The sequence below is a fragment of the Eumetopias jubatus genome, unplaced genomic scaffold (genome assembly GCF_037043125.1).
Source record: "Eumetopias jubatus isolate StellerSeaLion01/CBP00866 unplaced genomic scaffold, mEumJub1_p1.0 scaffold_8, whole genome shotgun sequence".
Taxonomy (NCBI): domain Eukaryota; kingdom Metazoa; phylum Chordata; class Mammalia; order Carnivora; family Otariidae; genus Eumetopias; species Eumetopias jubatus.
This window is the reverse complement of record NW_028274814.1, coordinates 38566495-38583403: the sequence shown is the minus strand read 5'-3', so window position 1 is coordinate 38583403 and position 16909 is coordinate 38566495. Positions and strand designations below refer to the sequence as shown.

Genomic DNA, 16909 nt, shown 5'->3' with positions numbered 1-16909 from the left:
ATAACCAAAATTCTCTGCATCCTTTTCTGGGCCTGAGCAGAAGGCAGTGCAGGGAAGCATGTGGGTAGGGGTAGAGACTTGTCCTGCTATACACCTCCCTCGGGACTGGGCTGAATTCACCCTCACCAGCCCTTCCTGAAGGATAGCTGCCTTCACCTTCCAGCTCTCTGTTCCTGAGAAGACAGCCCCCCACTTCCTAGATCTCTTTCCTCTTGGAATGTTCAGGTCCAACACTCCTCTCTCTCTGCTCTTTATAAAAAATTAAATCAGAATTTTAATATTTTTATAGTATGTAAAACTCACATAATGTTTACCATCTTAATGTTTTTTTTTTTTTTTAGTGTATGATTTAGTGGCATTACGTATATTCACATCATTGCTCTGTGGTCACCACCATCCTTTTTCATCTTTCCAGTGAAAGTCTGTACCCACTAAACACTAACTATCCCCCCTTCCCCGCCCCCAGGCCCTGGCAACCACCCCTCTACTCTCTGTCTCAATGGCTAGGACTCCTCTCAGTACCTCATAGAAGTGGAACCAGACAGTATTTATTTTATGATGGGCTGACTTCACTTAGCATCATGTTTTCAAGGTTCATCCATTTTGCAGCCTGTGTCCGAATTTCTTTCCTTTTTAAGACTGAATAACAGGCCATTGTATGTATAGGCCACGTTTTGTTTATTCATTCATCTGTCAGCGGACACTCGGGCTGTTTCCAACTCTTGGCCACGGTGAATAATGCGGCTCTGAACCTTGGTGCGCAGTATTTGTTCGAGTCCCTGCCTTCGGTTCTTTCGCGTATAGACTCAAAAGTGGCCTTGCTGCATCATACGGTAATTCTGTGTTTAATTTTTTGAGGAACCTCCAGACTACTTCCCATAACCATTGTACCATTTTACGTTCCCACCAGCAGCGCACAAGGGCCGTCCTTCCTCTGCGTCCTTGCCAACACTTGCCATTTTCTGATATTTTTTTGATAATACTATCCCAGTGGGGGGAGGTGAAGGGCTCTCTCTGGCTCTGAGGACTTCCATGCGAACCACATGGAGCCCCCAGGGGTCACTGGGAAACCCTGGAATAATAAATTAGAAACAATACAAGGGCTGGAGGGTCCTATTCTCTCTGTTGCCCTTCCTCACTGAGTGGCCCCTTCAGTTGGCCTTGCCCTGTGAGCAGATTTGGAGGCAGCCTCTGAGGATGGCCGAGCACACACTCGAGCCAGGAGCCCAGCCCGGGAGCAGATGGAGCTGGATGTCAGGCCAACTTTCTCGGCCCTGATCTTTGAGGTCTATGGGGAGGAGATCTGGGCACTGAGGAACTCAGGAGGAGTTTGACTGGCTGGGGAGGGGTGATGGGGGCAATGAGACCCAAGAGTTCTGGACCTGAGGCTCGGAGCTAGGAGACCTCTCATGGTGTTTGGTTGAGCCTCCTCATTCTCAAGAGGAGGAAACCAAAGGCCAAAGAAGGAAAGTGATGTGTCTGACTCACACAGAACAAAAATGGGTGTTGAAGTGGGGACTGGAATTCGGCTCTCTTGACTTCTGGTCTGGTTCTTCTCTCACCAAACTCGGGAAATAGTCGAGATGCCCTCATAGCTCTTTGAAGCTTAATGTTTACCAAGGAACAGCAGTCTCGGGGGGACTTGCTTATTTTTTCGTTGCCTTCCACCTTCTTGTCTGCCTGCTCTCTGGCAGAGGTTTTGTGGGGATTAATGAGATAAATGGCTTTGACGTTTCCAAATGAAAGAAGCATTATGCTTTATACAAAGCATTGCTATTAAGTAGCCTGCGAGTGCAGAGGAATAAGCTAATGTCTTTCTTTTGTCCCACCCTAATGAGAATTAGAGACATCAGGAGGAGGACAAATGGGCTGTGTACGGGTGTTTGCGTGCATTATGTTTTTAGTGTGTAAATATGTGCAGCCCCCCCCCCCCATGCACATGCACACAGTGCAAGCCCACGGCTAATGGAAAAAGAACCTCAGAGCCTTTCACCAAGAGGGGTTCCTTGCAAAATGGATCACTGTTTTCAATGATCTCTGGAATCTTCTGTATTCTGAATTCTCTGGATAGATTCACTTTTTCACAAACGGACACAATTAAATTTGTGTGTGAGATATAACAGTTTTCACGAGAGATGGTTGCTTAACGTGGAGGGTGTGCTTCTGGGAAAAAGATTTTTTTTTATAAAACAGCTTTCATATTTTATTTTACTTCATTGGTAATGAGGTATTCTTTGGTGCCTTGAGGCTTTATATGTGGACATCTGTGGAAGGATTCTTATTAAGTGTCTTTATATTTGGGAGTACTTTCATAGACCTAATCTCATTTAGTCTTTACTATTGTCCTGTGAGGAATGTATTCTTATCTGTATTTTACAGATGAGCAAACTGAGAAGTGTGTATCACTTGGTGCTCAGCAGTGTGGGTGGTGGTAGGAGTGACAGTCACGGGGTCAGCGGCCTGGGCTCTGATGCTGGGAGGTTGTGCTCCAGCCGGAGGAAGTCCCCTCCCTCCTTCCAGTGTCTCATTCTGCTGCAGCTTCTTTGAAGGACTGGTGCTGATATGGATGGCACCCCTCGGACCTGGGGCCTGAACCCAGGGGTCCTGGTGTCTTTCTCTAGGATGCATACCCATACCTGTTCATACCTTCTAGGGCCCAGTTGATATTTAATGGAATTGTTGTTACGAATCAAGATGACATGAAAAAAGAAAGCATCTTGCCCATATATATATATTGGCTAATTTTCCAATGAACCATTTCACTGTATCCTAAACCTAGACACCTTTGTTTACAGAGCGCTGCAGCTGGAGACCCAGGGGTGCAATTATCCTTTGTCCCGAGCTTCGGTTCGAGGCAGCAGAGGGCTACACAAAGGTGCATGTTGAGTTTTCATGGGACTCCTTGTTTCTCTGTGGCTGCAGGCAGATGCTTGTGTTTTCCTGCGGTGCTGGGGATCAGGAGGAGGCTCCAGGCAGGCTAGGAAGGTGGGCGGCCCGTTTGCCAGGTGGGGTCTGAGTGCATGCCCTTTCCCCCAGCCCCCTCAGAATGGGTCTGGCAACAGCTTGACAAGAATCTGATACCAGTTTGGCTACGGTATTTTGGAAGTACACTTAAATGATAAACCAAAACCATAACTTTTTTTCCTTCTGGTCACCAAAGAATTATTTACTGTACAGAATTTGGAAAATATAGTAATTTCAAAAGAGCTAGTTCTTACAAGGCTCTTACCCTCAGCACTATTCTGAGAGTTTTATATTTATGAACTCATTTGATCATCATAATAATGCCATGTAATAGGCAATGTTATGGTTTCTATTTTACAAATAAGGAATCTTGGGTACCGAGAGGTGAGGTGACCTTTCCAGCCACACAAGTAGTGACTAGCAGAACTAGAATTTGCATCTAGACTGCCTGGTTTCCAAGTCCATGGCCCTGAGTTCTAGGCTAAACTGCTTCTCTGCAAATAAATGTGGCTACCTGAAGATAACCACTAGTCTTCCTTCCTTCCTTCCTCCCTCCTTCTTGCCTTCCATCCTTCCTTCCTTCCTCTTTCCTTCCTCCTTCCTCCCTTCCTCCTTCCTTCCTTCCTCCTTCCTTCTTCCTCCCTCCTTCCTTCCTTCCATCCTTCCTTCCTCTTTCCTTCCTTCCTCCCTTCCTCCTTCCTCCCTTCCTCCTTCCTCCCTTCCTCCTTCCTTCCTCCCTCCTTCCTTCCTTCCATCCTTCCTTCCTCTTTCCTTCCTTCCTTCCTCCTTCCTTCCTTCCTCCCTTCCTCCTTCCTCCCTTCCTCCTTCCTCCCTTCCTCCTTCCTCCCTTCCTCCTTCCTTCCTTCCTTCCTTCCTTCCTTCCTTCCTTCCTTCCTTCCCTCTCTCCCTCTCTCCCTCCCTCCTTCCTTCCTACCATTTTTGTAAATTTTTATTCTAGCCATTTACAGGACAAAAATCTAGATAGACACAGGGCACCTGGGTGGCTCAATGGGTTACGTGTCTGCCTTCAGCTCAGGTCATGATCCCGGGTCCTGGGGTGAAGCCCTGCATCGTGCTTCCTGCTCAGTGGGGAGCCTGCTTCTACCTCTCCTTCCCACCTGTGTGCTCTCTCTCATTATCTCCGTCACTGTCTCTGTCTCTCAAATAAAATCTTAAAAAAAAAAAGATGCTCTCTCCTCCCTCTGCCCCTCTCTAAAAAAAATTTAAAAAAATCTAAATAGACACATAAGTCTATCAATGGTGCTTTTTCTGAGGTAGAGGACTTTCTAAGATATACATTTTTAAATTGTTGGACTTTTCTGTTTTTCAACAATAAGTGTGCTTTCCTTTCAAGTTTAGTAAAAACAATAGAGATCTTAAATCCTTTTTTCATGCTCTTGATCTAGAAAGATGACTTTTTAAAAGACTGAAGTATAGTTGAACCACTAGGAATATTTCTGTGTATTTCCTTCTAGTCTTTCTTCCATGGAAAAATAAGTGTCTTTTTAAAAATTGGGGCCTGGGGCACCTGGGTGGCTCAATCATTAAGCGTCTGCCTTCAGCTCAGGTCATGATCCCAGGGTCCTGGGTTCGAGCCCTGCATCGGGCTCCCTGCTCCGCGGGAAGCCTGCTTCTCCCTCTCCCACTCCCCCTGCTTGTGTTCCCTCTCTCACTGTGTCTCTCTCTGTCAAATAAATAAATAAAATCTTAAAAAAATTAAAAATTGGGGTCCAATTTTTAAAGTCCAGTACATATATTTTTGGGCCCTGTTTCTGTTGCTTAATATCATGTGAAATTTTTTCTATATTGTTTTTCAAAACATAATTTTTATGGCTTCTAAAATTCTATTATGTGGACGTGCATAGGCCAGTCCCCCTGTGATGGGCTTGTAGGTGATTTTCAATTAGGTGTTGGTATAATTTACACTGTGGTGAATACCCGGGTATGTTGCTTTGCTGAAGTCTTGGGTAGCTTCTGAGAAGGGTAGTGGAATGATTGATTTCCTTTTTTTTTTCTAAAGATTTTATTTATTTATTTGATAGAGACACAGCGAGAGAGGGAACACAAGCAGGGGGAGTGGGAGAGGGAGAAGCAGGCTTCTCGTAGAGCAGGGAGCCCGATGTGGGGCTCGATCCCAGGACCCTGGGACCATGACCTGAGCTGAAGGCAGACGCTTAAAGGACTGAGCCACCCAGGCGTCCCCGAATGATTGAATTCCTTAAAGACTCTCATTAGGTGTGCTAAATTGCTTTCCCTACAGGGCTGATCAGCGCATGCTTCCAGCTGGGCAGGGTTCTGGAGTTCAGCTTCCCCTGCCCCCAGCAGGGCTGAAGAGACTCCAGGCACAGTCAGACCTTCTCTCCCATAGAACAGAACCTCTCCTGGCCTGGAGGGTCTGAGTCTGTGAGCTCTGAGCCTCAGCAGGGCTGCGCTGCCATATGCCATTCCTCTGTGGCAGTGTGGCTGGGCATTCACAGGCAGAGAATGGAGTCAGGAATTACTGCTGGTTCCCAAGGGTGCTCTGCCCACTTCACTGGGTGCAGTATGTGGGCAGCTGAGGATTAGCCAAGTGAGTCTTCCTGTGTCACCCCATCCTCCCAGGTGGTGAGAAGGAAGGAGGTTGGGACCACTGGATATACTAAAAACTGTCCTCCCAAGATGGTGCTGCCTCATAGGTTCTCGTTCTGGTGATTGGGAGAGGTGCAGAGACTCCAGGTCTCTGTTTTCCTACCAATAAAATGGGGCCAAAGCAGCAAAACCCTCTATGTCTTGGGGCAAGAAGTTGAAGTAATTAAAAATGTCATGGGAAAAAAATGTAATGGGACAATTACACTTTGAGATATTCAATCATTTGTTCAACACATCTTTGTTGGACACACACCATAGTCCAGGCTGTTCTGGACTCTGGGGAATACAGTGGTGAACAAAATAGACAAAGGTGCCTGCTTCCTGGGGCTTCCCTTCTACTGGGGGATAAGAAACAAATATTCACCTAACATATGAAATAAACACAGAAGGGGCTCAGTCAGTTAAGTGTCAGACTCCTGATTTTCACTCAGGTCATGATCTCAGGATTGTGGGATCGAGCCCCCTGTTGGCCTCCGCACGCAGCAGGGTGTCTGCTTAAGGTTCTTTCCCTCTCTCTCTGCCCCTCCACTTGCGCACTCCCTCTTTTTCTAAAGAAAGAAAGAAACACACATATATGACATTCTAATCTAAAATAATTGAATAACATCATCTCTGTAAACTTCTGTATAGAAATCTCTGAAGGCCAAATAAAAATTCTGCAAAAGAACTTCCACATGGCAAATGTGTTTTGAGCACCTACTAGGTGACAGTCTGCTGGGTTTCTGAGGCCACAAAGCTGGGTCCTGCTCTCAAGGAGCTTACAGATCACTGGGAGAATAGAAGAAGGGCCCACATACCAGAGTGTAACCCCTCTCAGGCACTCATTAGTCATTGCCAAGGAGACCAGGAGCCAGTGTTTGGTCAGTGTTGTGCCAGGCTTGTGGCACTCTTCCTGCCTGTCCCAGACATTGGCATCCAGAAGGCTTTCTGTTTTTCTAGCTGGTATCTGACCTCAGTCAGGACTGCATCTATTTCTTTCCATGGGAGTCCCTCAGAGGTTTCCTTTTCCTTTCTTTCTCTCCTTGTGACTAGCTGCCCTGTGAAGAACAGAGAAAAGATTTAGTTTGCTGGATCACTAGAAGGTGTGAATGACAGTAGCTTGACCACTCTTCCTGTCAGCTTGGGCTTCTGAAATACTCCAGGTTCTTTGCTTTGGCCCTGTCATTAGAGAGGAGTAGGGTGTAGAACAGGAAAGACATGGTTTTATTTAAGGCAGTGTCTGAATTATTTAGTCGGGGGGATGGCCACAGATATCCTTGGGTCCTTGTCTTTGTTTCGGAGCAGGTTTGACTGCTGTGGCCAAGGGTCTGTTCTGAGCATCTGCTTCTCTCATGATCAGTGTTTGTAGAAGGGTGAGGGAAGAGTGGACGAGAATGCTGTCGAAAAGAGTGTGAAATGTCTCCAGTGAGAGGTAGAGGCAGCAGATGTGACACACTGCGAAGACCCTTTGGGTGCTCGGTCTGGGGAGAGGGTTCCACGTCAGCTGGGATGTCCTGGGGATCTCTTAGGACCCACTCAGGTTGGGGGGAAGATTCAGCTTCCCCATCTGCCCCTTGGGATCATTAGTTTCTGTTCATTTGCCAAGAGGATTAGCCATTGAAAAATGACTTTTTGTTTCTAATGTTGTTTGTTGGGTCTCAGACTCTCTTATGCTTTGAACACATGCCTTTTTGCATAGGGTGGTTATTTCCTGATCAGAAAATCCACCCACCTATCAGCATCTGAATTGGTTCTTGATTGCTTGTTTTGAAAAGTTCCATCACAAATCATGCTTTTTCCATTAGGACTTCCTCTTAATGTAGGCCTGTGCTGTCCTGTATGATAGCCACTAGCCATCTGTAGCTATTTATATGTAAATTAATTGAAATTAAATAAAATTTAAAATGTAGTTCTGTAGTTGCACTTGCTACATTTCAAGTGCTTAAGAGTCAGCAACGGCTGGTGGCTACCATATTGGGCATCGAAGAATGAATAGAACATTTTCATCACTGTAGATGTTCTATTAGACAGCGAGGCTATAGACCATATGTCTCAGTCAGAGTTCAGACCTACAGTAGACACTGCCATAGTCTTTTTGAGAGGAAACATAGTTAACACAGGAATTTAAGGGCTTACAAAATCATTGGAAGGGTTGGGAGAGCAGGATCTAGGTCGGACCTCTAGGAATGACTCCCGGAATAAGGCTGTAGAGCTGGCCCACCAAGGGGACCGAGACTCTGGTATAATTAGGAAGCTGGGGAATCTGGAAGCCCAAGAGCTGGCTCCAGGATCACACCCCCTTATCCACGTTCCAGTCATTGGGAAAGCATCGCCAGAGCCTCACCGGCCTTGTAGCAGTGAAATAGATGCTCTCCCCACCAGACTTAGTTTCATTCATTTGAGTTGGCCAAACTCCATAGCCACATCAGGAAGTCCAGCTATGAGGAAGGTTGGAAATTAGAATTTTTAGCTCTTTGGCATCTGTAGGACAGGCAGGCACAGCAGAAGGAGGTTGGAAGAGCTGCTGAGTTAGTCTACTGGTCTACCCTATCTGCCCCATGGGGGTGAGCCAGAGCTGATCCTTCTCTGCATGGGCACCACTGGGCTTAAGACAGATAGGGCCTCGGGTATCTTAAGACCAGGAGAGAGAATCTTCCCCGTTTGAGTTTCCCAGCTATCTCTGTAACACTCTGGATAGATAAGATTAATGGCCTCCTGCTTTCTAGTCATTTTGGCCTTTAATGGGCAGAGAAAGCACAGTTTCTGTTTCAGGTTGGCTGCTACACTCTAAAAGAGAATGGAGGCCCCTGGTCACCACGGTGAAATTACAGACAGCAAAAGCGGAATGGGCTTCTACAAAGGTCTCAGGTGACACCCTGGCCTGAGAGAAAGCATTTCCTTTGCACTGGAGAGATTGCTAAGTGAGAGAGTGGTTAGGACGTTAGGAGGAAATGCATTTTCCGTTCTCTCCCTGCCCAGTGTGAACTGCTGCTTCTTGCTCTCCGTAAATTGATTTGCGTTGCAGTTGTGGGTACAAAGTCTCATCTTTAGCAGTGACCTCCCTTGTGCCCAGATGAAGGTGCTAAGGCTAAGAGGGAGGTTGTGCTGTCGAAGTTCATCTGTAGCACTGTACTTTTCTCTACACACATGGCTAATTGGGGATCTCTTTATCGTGCCGGGAGTTTGGGCATCTCTATTCAAGGGTAGTATGGAGGCAGGGAGATGGGGCGCCCACTGGCAGCCAGTCTTTGAACTCTGCATATTTACATTAGAGGATCCAGGTCAGGGGTTTTGAGAAGGAATTATTTAAGCCCAAACCTGAGGTGAGAGAAGGACTCACTAAGCTAAAAGCAGAGGGAATAACATTCTAAGTACATGCAAAGGTACTGCAGCATTTAAGAAGTGAGCATTTTGGAGGAGTGAAATTAGGCTCATATGTGAGGATTGCATTGGACCAGGCTGAGAGGGGAATGAGATGAGCTCAGAGAAGTGACCGGCACCAGCGCCTATGTGGGCTTCATAAGTCATGGCAACAAGTCCAGATTTTGAAGAGATTTATCTAGGAGAATGACAGGACCTGATTTATGATTTCTATTTCTAAAAGGTCACTCTGGCTGCTGCATGGAGATTGGATTGGGGATAGGCAAAGAGAGAGAGAGAAATGTCAGGGGGCCACTGCAGCATTCTGGGCAAGAAACAGGTGGAGACCTGGACTAGGGAGTGGTGGGGGAGAAGGAAGTCATGGCTCACAACCTCTTCCTTCAGAAATCTCCCCCACAACCCTGTCCCAGAAGTAAGTGGAAGAGCCTGAAGAAGCCCATGCTTTAGGGCATAGATGGGCCGACTCCCTCAGTTTCTAGTGTTTAACTGTTACCCGCCTTCATCTTTATCATGACATCATCATGTTGCTGTTGTTAGCAAGTAGATACTGAACGTCTTCTGCAATAAGGCCCTGGATCGGGTGCATGTATGGAGATGGATTAAAGGGAAAATGAAATCCACTTTTTCATCACCGAACACCTTCCAGGTCCCCAGCTCTACGCCTTACTCACAGGGATACCAAGGAAGCATAAGCCACTGCCTCCGGACTTGGACTCTTTCCTAGGACCTTGCAGAGCAGAATGACCTGTGGCTGACCAGTCTGTACAGGGGTGTTGCCCTCGTCCTGGTCCCTTGGAGAAGCAGCAGCCCCTGTGTGCGGGAGGAGGGAGCTGCTCTCTGAAGTCAGGCGAGCTGGGCCATTTGACAAATGGGAATCATTTTCTTCTGTGTGAGGGCGAGGTCGCCGCTGTGGGCATCCACCTGTTTGTATGTGGCCTGATCTGCTGAGCCGCTGCTCTGGGGCTCATTCAGGGACAAGAATACCAGTAAAAATAGTTTAGTAAGGCAGGAGCCAGAGCAGGCTTAAATGGTGGCATCTTTTCAGCTGGCAGCCAGGAGACAGAGCTTTGAATCAGCTTTATAATTTGAAAATTGGTCTCTTTGCATTGGGTGGTTATTTCGTGCTAACAAAAGCCATCAGGGACACAAGGCTGCTTGCCCTTCCTCCATGGCACTGCTCTGGGTTCAAAAGCATTGAACCGAAGGTGGTTATTTTCCATTCCTGGGATTCTTGGATAGTGGTGCCCCCTTCCTGAGTGGGACCTGGAGATACTAAAAGAGCCTCGGGTCTGGGTAGGGAGCCATCCCAGGGGATGAGGGGAGATTGCTGGGAGAAGGGGAGGCTAAGCTGGGCCCTGAAGCATAGCCCCAGTGGGAGGCTAACCCGGAGGGGCCGCACCTGTATCGCCCGTGTGTGACTCCGTGTTTACCATGGCAGTGCCCTTAGTCAGGTCACAGGGCTGTAGCAGTGCTCAGAGCTTCCAGGACCAAAATAATGGAGGTTGTTTTTTTGTTCTTTGGCTAGGGAGAGGTTGACATTCCATTTTTCCCCATGGGCTTCTTTGTATGTGCTTTCTCCAGATGGAGTGCTCCAAAGAGGTCCTTGTGCTCTGGGAACATAAAGAAGGTCACCCATGGTGCAGGGTGGCTCAGAAGTCAGCCTGCCAGGACCTGGCTTTTAGAACCACATCTTGGCTCTGCGGAGCCCTGGTCACCTTGCTCTCCATGTCACCACCTCAGGGTGCATAGGACACACCCTTCACACAGCCTTTCTGAGGCCATGGATGTGTTCTCATGCCAGTGCTTCCTGCCTTCTTCCAAAGCATTGTCTAAACACTCCAGGATGGCTCGGTTTTTGGAACTAGCAAGTAGTAGGAGAGAGGAGGATGAAGACAGTGCTTGGGAATGAATCCAAAGATGGGTTTGAAGACAGCAGTCTGCAAGAAGGTATGAGGTGCTGTGGGCTTGTGAGAAGAGATTTGGGGTCTGGAGGGGCTGACAGTGCTGAAGACATAGGCTGCTTTTATGTATGGGAAGAGAAGTTAGTCTAGGAAATAAAATAGAGTTGATTAAGTGTTGTCCGTGCTGGGCAAGGAGGGAGTCTAGGAAGGAAAAATTATAGATCACAGATTGAATGGACAAAACGAGAGTTCCAGTGCTCCCAGCAAACCCAGTAAGACATGAGATTAAGCCACAGGCTACTGGTCACTCCAACACAGCCCATAGAAACGGGGACACCTTCCACTTTCACTCATCCCAGGGCTGCCCTGAGGGTTACTGGAGAGGCTGTTCACACAGTGGACTCCTTCCTGTGAAGATTATGCCAAACGTAAAGGATGTTCTTAGGTTAGAAATGCAGCAGCCCCTTCAACCTCAAGGCCCATAAACCCAGTAGGAGACGTATGCTTTTCTTGTGGCCATGGATGTGAGCACACACGTGTGTATGCATGTGGGGCGCATGGGTGAGTTCTGAGGAGGCGGAGTATAGTTTAGCAGTGAACCGTGAGTCCTGTGCGTGCTGCAGAAATCTTTCATTGTCTCACTTTGTGACCTTTAATGAGTCATACACTCCTTTGTTTTCTTATGTGTTAAATGGAGATACGAACACTTGCTGGTTACTGAAGCAGTTCTGATGCTTCGGGTGCCTTTATTAATTCAGATACTGCCTTCTAATTCCTTCCTCTGGGGTATCATAAGAAAAGCGAAGGCCCCAGTCATATTAGGGTCTTCCTAGCTTTATGCTTAGGATCCACACAGTGAGTGCAGGGAGGACAATGGCAAGGTATGTGAGAGAGAGGACTTCTCATAGGAAGTGTTTGGGTTCTCTATGATCCTGACATTCTGGGTAAAACACTTTACCCCTCGGGGGTGCGGCAGCTGCCTGGACCAGCTGGAGCAGAGGAAAGGAGGGGGGTGAATGGAGTAGATGGTGAGACAGGAGCGCGTGTCATGTTGAGAATATAGCCATGAATTGAGTATAGCACAGAGGCAATTTTCCAGACCCTGGGGAGTGGGCGTGGGGCCCTAATGCTACAGGGACCAGATGGCAATAGTGCAGGAGGCAACTGTCAGGGATCAGGAAGGCAGTGGGCCATCCGGTACTAAAGAAGACCTGATGTGCTCATCGTGGTATCACATAGGGCTGGTAAATTCGTGGCATCTGTGATAGCATTCCCTACCGTTTGTACCCGTGGCAGACATCACTAAGCTATCATGACATACTTTCCTCTTGTACGTGGAGAAGTCTCAGAATCCTTTGGGTCCAGCATTTTGTGCAGTCGTGTCAATCAATTGGTGTAAGAGTAGAAACTTATTTATTGTCTGTCATGGGTGTGATGACAGAAAGGACATAGATTTTGGAATTCAGCAGAAATGACAGCCCAGACAGGTACAATCTTTGTAGCGTTGAACAAGCATATTCGTCAGGTCTTTTTCAGTTGCGAAGGACAGAAACCCAATTCGAGTTAGCCTAAGCTAAGTTACTTAAGTAATATAACCAGAAAGCTCAGGGTCTTGCTACATCAGGAGCCTGGTGAGGATGTTAAAGTCCATCTCTAGGACAGAGTGTCTCTGAGTTCTGTCTGGCTAAGCCAGGTCATTGCTTATCCCCTGGGTGGGGGAGGGGGACAGCGCTGAGGGCAACAGGGCTGGTGGTGGAGGCGATAGGGTCTAGACAGCTGGTCACACTGGGAGCAAAAGTCATCTTGAAGGTCAAACACAGAAGGATCAGTCCAAGATAAGAGTAGGGAGGGGTGGCTGGGAGAGGTGCCAAGTGTTCATCTGAATACTAGTGAGTTGCAGCGAGGAGAGGGAAGGGGCAGTTTGTTCTGGGCCCAGCAGCTTCCCTGGGAGAGCCGTGTGTACACTGAGCAGAGGAGAGGGCCCTTGCGGGGAGCCTTGGAAGCTACATATGTGCAACTGGTCTGGCTGCTCCAGCCACGGTTCTCTGGGCAACTGATCTGGCATCAGATGCCAGGCTCACTGCCCACACTATCACCCCATTCTCTGCTGCTTCTCTTGATCCCATGGCACCCAACCAGGTGACAAGTCTCAAGGCCATGCATCTGTTCTGGGGCATTCAGGTCTGGGCGCAGGCTGAGCTGATCCTGGGTAAACCTTGTAGGATTCTAGGGTGAGGCATCCAGCTGATCAGACGGAGGAATGCCCACCAAGTATGCACAGTGTCTTAGGGTCAGTCTTGAAGGCTTCAGTTGCCTTTATACCAGAGAAATGCAGATGCCTCTACTCTGGATTTCACTGGTTGCTGCACAGGTTTCCTCCCTGTGTCCCTCTACCCTCCCCTTGTCAATCCCTGCCATACACAGCTCCCTTTCCTGGATATCAAATGTTATGTAATGAATCACCCCAAAACAAAGTGGTTTATAGTAGCAAGCACCTGGCTGCCTCCCACAGTTTCTAGGGGTCAGGAATTGCTTGGGCTCTCCCATGAGGGTGCAGTCAGATGGTGGATGGAGCTGCTGGGGACTGTCTTGCAGTCTCTCCCTGCTTGTGGGCTTTCCGTGTTGGCTAGTATGGGCTTCCTCACCCCATGGCAGCCTCAGGGCATGCACATACTGTCATTTCTTATGTACTTTTTGGCCAAGATGGTCACCAAAGACCAACCCCATTTCAGGAGGAAGGGACATAGATCCTCTTTCTTAATGGGAGGGATGTCAAAGGATTTGCTGACATAACGTAAAACCATCACAGCCCCTGACCCCCTCCTATCCAGTCAACACTCATTGCCCAGATGGGTTTGAGGTACCTGGATGTGATCTAACTTGGGTCCAATGCCTTCCTTTCATTATACTATTTTTGGTTTTTGGAACTTGGGTACAGAGACTTGAGTGAATTACACTCTTCAATTCATTGTGCATTTGTCATCATTGATTCGTGCAATGATTCTCTCTCCATTCATTTATTCATTCATTCATTCACTCTTCCCTTTTATCCCCATATCCTACATTCCTTTTTCCCTCTTCACTTTCCTTAAACAACCATTCTGTTATATTTTATGCACCTCCTTTATGTGTATGTGTTCTTACAAATGTAAGTGACGTATATCATGTTGCATATGTACGGTTTTCTGTGCCCTCCTTTTCTCACTTGCTCCGTGTTTCCAGGTCCATACATGTGCCATGTGTGTATGCCGTAATGCATACATCTCATGTCTGATTGCCTACGATGAGTCGGTGAGATTGGAGAGGAGGAGCGACACATCCAGGGTCACACAGCCGAACTGGGACAAGAACAGTTTCCCTGACTCTTTTTGCTCAGTGGCACACATCCATGTTTTCATGCACCACCGCCCAGGCTTTTGCTGCAATAGTTTTGAAATAAGATTTAAAAAAAATTGCGAGTCTGTGTTCCTTTTCCGAGCTCTCCTGCTTTCTCCCTAGTAACTGCCATCCTCTGTCCTCTCCTCCTGCAGGTTCCAACTATGGGAGCCCGCGCCCTGCTCATGCCAACATGAATGCCAATGCTGCTGCAGGGCTCGCCCCTGAGCACATCCCTACACCGGGGGCGGCCTTGTCCTGGCAGGCGGCCATTGACGCGGCCCGGCAGGCCAAGCTGATGGGGAGCGCCGGCAACGCGACCATCTCCACGGTCAGCTCCACACAGCGGAAGCGGCAGCAGTACGGGAAACCCAAGAAGCAGGGCAGCACGACGGCCACGCGCCCGCCCCGTGCCCTGCTCTGCCTGACTCTGAAGAACCCCATCCGGAGGGCGTGCATCAGCATCGTTGAATGGAAATATCCTTTGCGCTCTGGCTTGGGCAGTGTCCCCCCCGGGACCCTGGGTGGGGCTGGCCCCAGGCTCGCTCCCAGACCGTCTTCATCACTGGGGCGCTATGTAAATGCAGAGTTTTAGGCGCTACCCGAGACTCAGTGACTCAGAATGTCTGGGGATAGGGCCCAGGAATCTGCTGGAGTAACAAGCAGGGTCTTTTTTTTCATATATCTTTTTCATACCATGAGCAGCATTTGAGAAAGTGATCCTGAGAGGTCGTATCATCTCACCTAGCCGAGCCTGTCCAGGGATCTGCTGGTGTGTTGGGTGAATAGTGGTTACATACCCCATAGCCTTCTTTGGCTCCTGTGTCATGGCACTGGCGTAGTTTCATGACCTCCACTCTCTCTAGGAGGAGGAAGCCCGAGAAGTGCGAGAGGGTAGTGGTCAGTGACCCACCCTGGCTCGTGGTTCTCAAACTTGGCTGCACATTGGCATCTCCTGGAAAGTTGTAACAAAATACAGGTGCCTGAGCCCCATGCAGGCATATGTCAAAGTTCTCCAGGTGATTCTCATGTGCAGCCGAAGTGGAGAACACTGCCTGGGAGTTTTAACCACAGACCCACATTGTATGCATAGAACCCAGTGAGTGGGCCCTTCAGAGAAAATGGCTTTGGAGGGCCAGGCTCTCACTGTGGAATTACAGGCCCCTTAACGTCATTGGAATTGTGGGGTGGTGGAGATCGAAAGGAGCTTCAAGATGAGTAGGTCCACCCCTGACTTTGCCCAGTGATGACATTGAGCCCCACGTGGTCATACATTAGTGACAGACAGGTGAACTCTGGTACTTAGTGTTGGGCATTTTCATAATAAGAATTCATTCAGGCAGTGCTACCACGTCTCCTACCATGTCTCCTGGGGCTCAGGTTAGGAGGGTTCCATGTCATTCATGAGTTTCCATGGAAAGATTGAGAAGCCTTAGTAGGTAGTGGTTGAAAGGCAAAAGAAGATGGCTTAGGAGGGAAGAGCTTCTGTTTAGCAAGACATGTCAGTTCTATAAATGTTCGAGCCCCTCAACTCAAAAAGTAACTTTAAGAGAAAGCAGCATAAGCCGAGTGGCGGCTGGAGAGCTGGCCATCTGTCCTGAGTGGCCAAGCGTGCTTCCCGTCCCAGAGGACCGGGTGAGAGGCTCGGCTCTGGGCAGCCCCAGCATGCTGCTGTCATAAGAGCTCCATCAGAACCATGCAGTGGGAGAGCTGGGGGCCATGTGGGTCACACTCCCCCAAAGGGGAGGGCACTGAGGCCTGGAGAAGCTGAAGATCTTACCCAAATCACACAGCCTGCAACTGATAGAGCTGGATTTCAAATCCAAGTTCCCCAAGTCCCAGTCCACGTGCGTCCCACTCCCCGTGCACCCGTAGTGTAGAGGAGACATACTAGGGTAGGCTTTCAGGGGACACCGGCCAGCCCACTGGGACACAGAGGGACCTAGATCTGGGGCCTGAACTACCACGCCCCATCATGGCGCTGCCACCTGTGTTCTGAGTGGTCACAAGTCATTGGAATCACCAGAGCTTCTGTTTCCTCATCTTTAGTGGGCAGTAACCAAAGTATTAGCGAGGGCTGTGGAGTCTATGCCTGTGGAAGCATGCTCAGAAAAACACGTCAGGGGATGTATTCCGTGAGGATGAGTTGACTTCATCAAGTCTGTCTTCCCCTCCCGGGACGGACAGCTCCCTGACAGGCAGCACTGCAGGCAGAATGAAGTGCCAGGTGACGTACTAGCCTGGGAGGAAGGGAAGAGGGCAGATAGCAGCACACAGGGCAGGAGGGGGAGTGTGGAAGAGCAGGGCTTTGTAATGGCAGTGTCTGGTATGCTGTCCATGGAAACTGGTCACAGAGCCACAGGAGGCCCGAGGCAGGGACTCATGAAAAGACTGTTGACTGAGTCAGCAGCAGTGTTAGCTAGGCTGTGACCCAGTGCCACCTGTGGAGCTCAGCCGCTTCCCTGGTTGGGCAGAGGGGTGCTGCAGCCAGTCCACCTGGCGGAATGGGTCCTCCCCCCCGCGGGGAAGGAAGCGGGCCCAGCCTCCGCACTGCTAGTCAGATGGCATTCCCAGACTGCCTTGGAAGGGTAGTTGGACAGGTCAGGAGATGGTCTGGTGTACTCGCTCGTCAGTGTTCCTTGAAAGAGTGGAATCTGATGCTGTCATTAAGAAGGAAAAAC

The 16909-nt window shown here is 48.7% G+C and overlaps 1 protein-coding gene across 14 annotated transcripts in view; it reads left to right on the top strand.

The window, feature by feature from the left end:
- CACNA1C (calcium voltage-gated channel subunit alpha1 C) overlaps positions 1–16909 on the top strand; it is a 720546-nt gene that overhangs the window by 119771 nt on the left and 583866 nt on the right. For all 14 annotated transcript variants that reach the window (XM_088025853.1, XM_088025852.1, XM_028121052.1 and 11 more), the window contains exon 2: positions 14384–14714. In XM_088025853.1, the coding sequence (XP_087881979.1) occupies positions 14384–14714 (331 nt within the window). The remainder of the gene's footprint in view (positions 1–14383; positions 14715–16909) is intronic.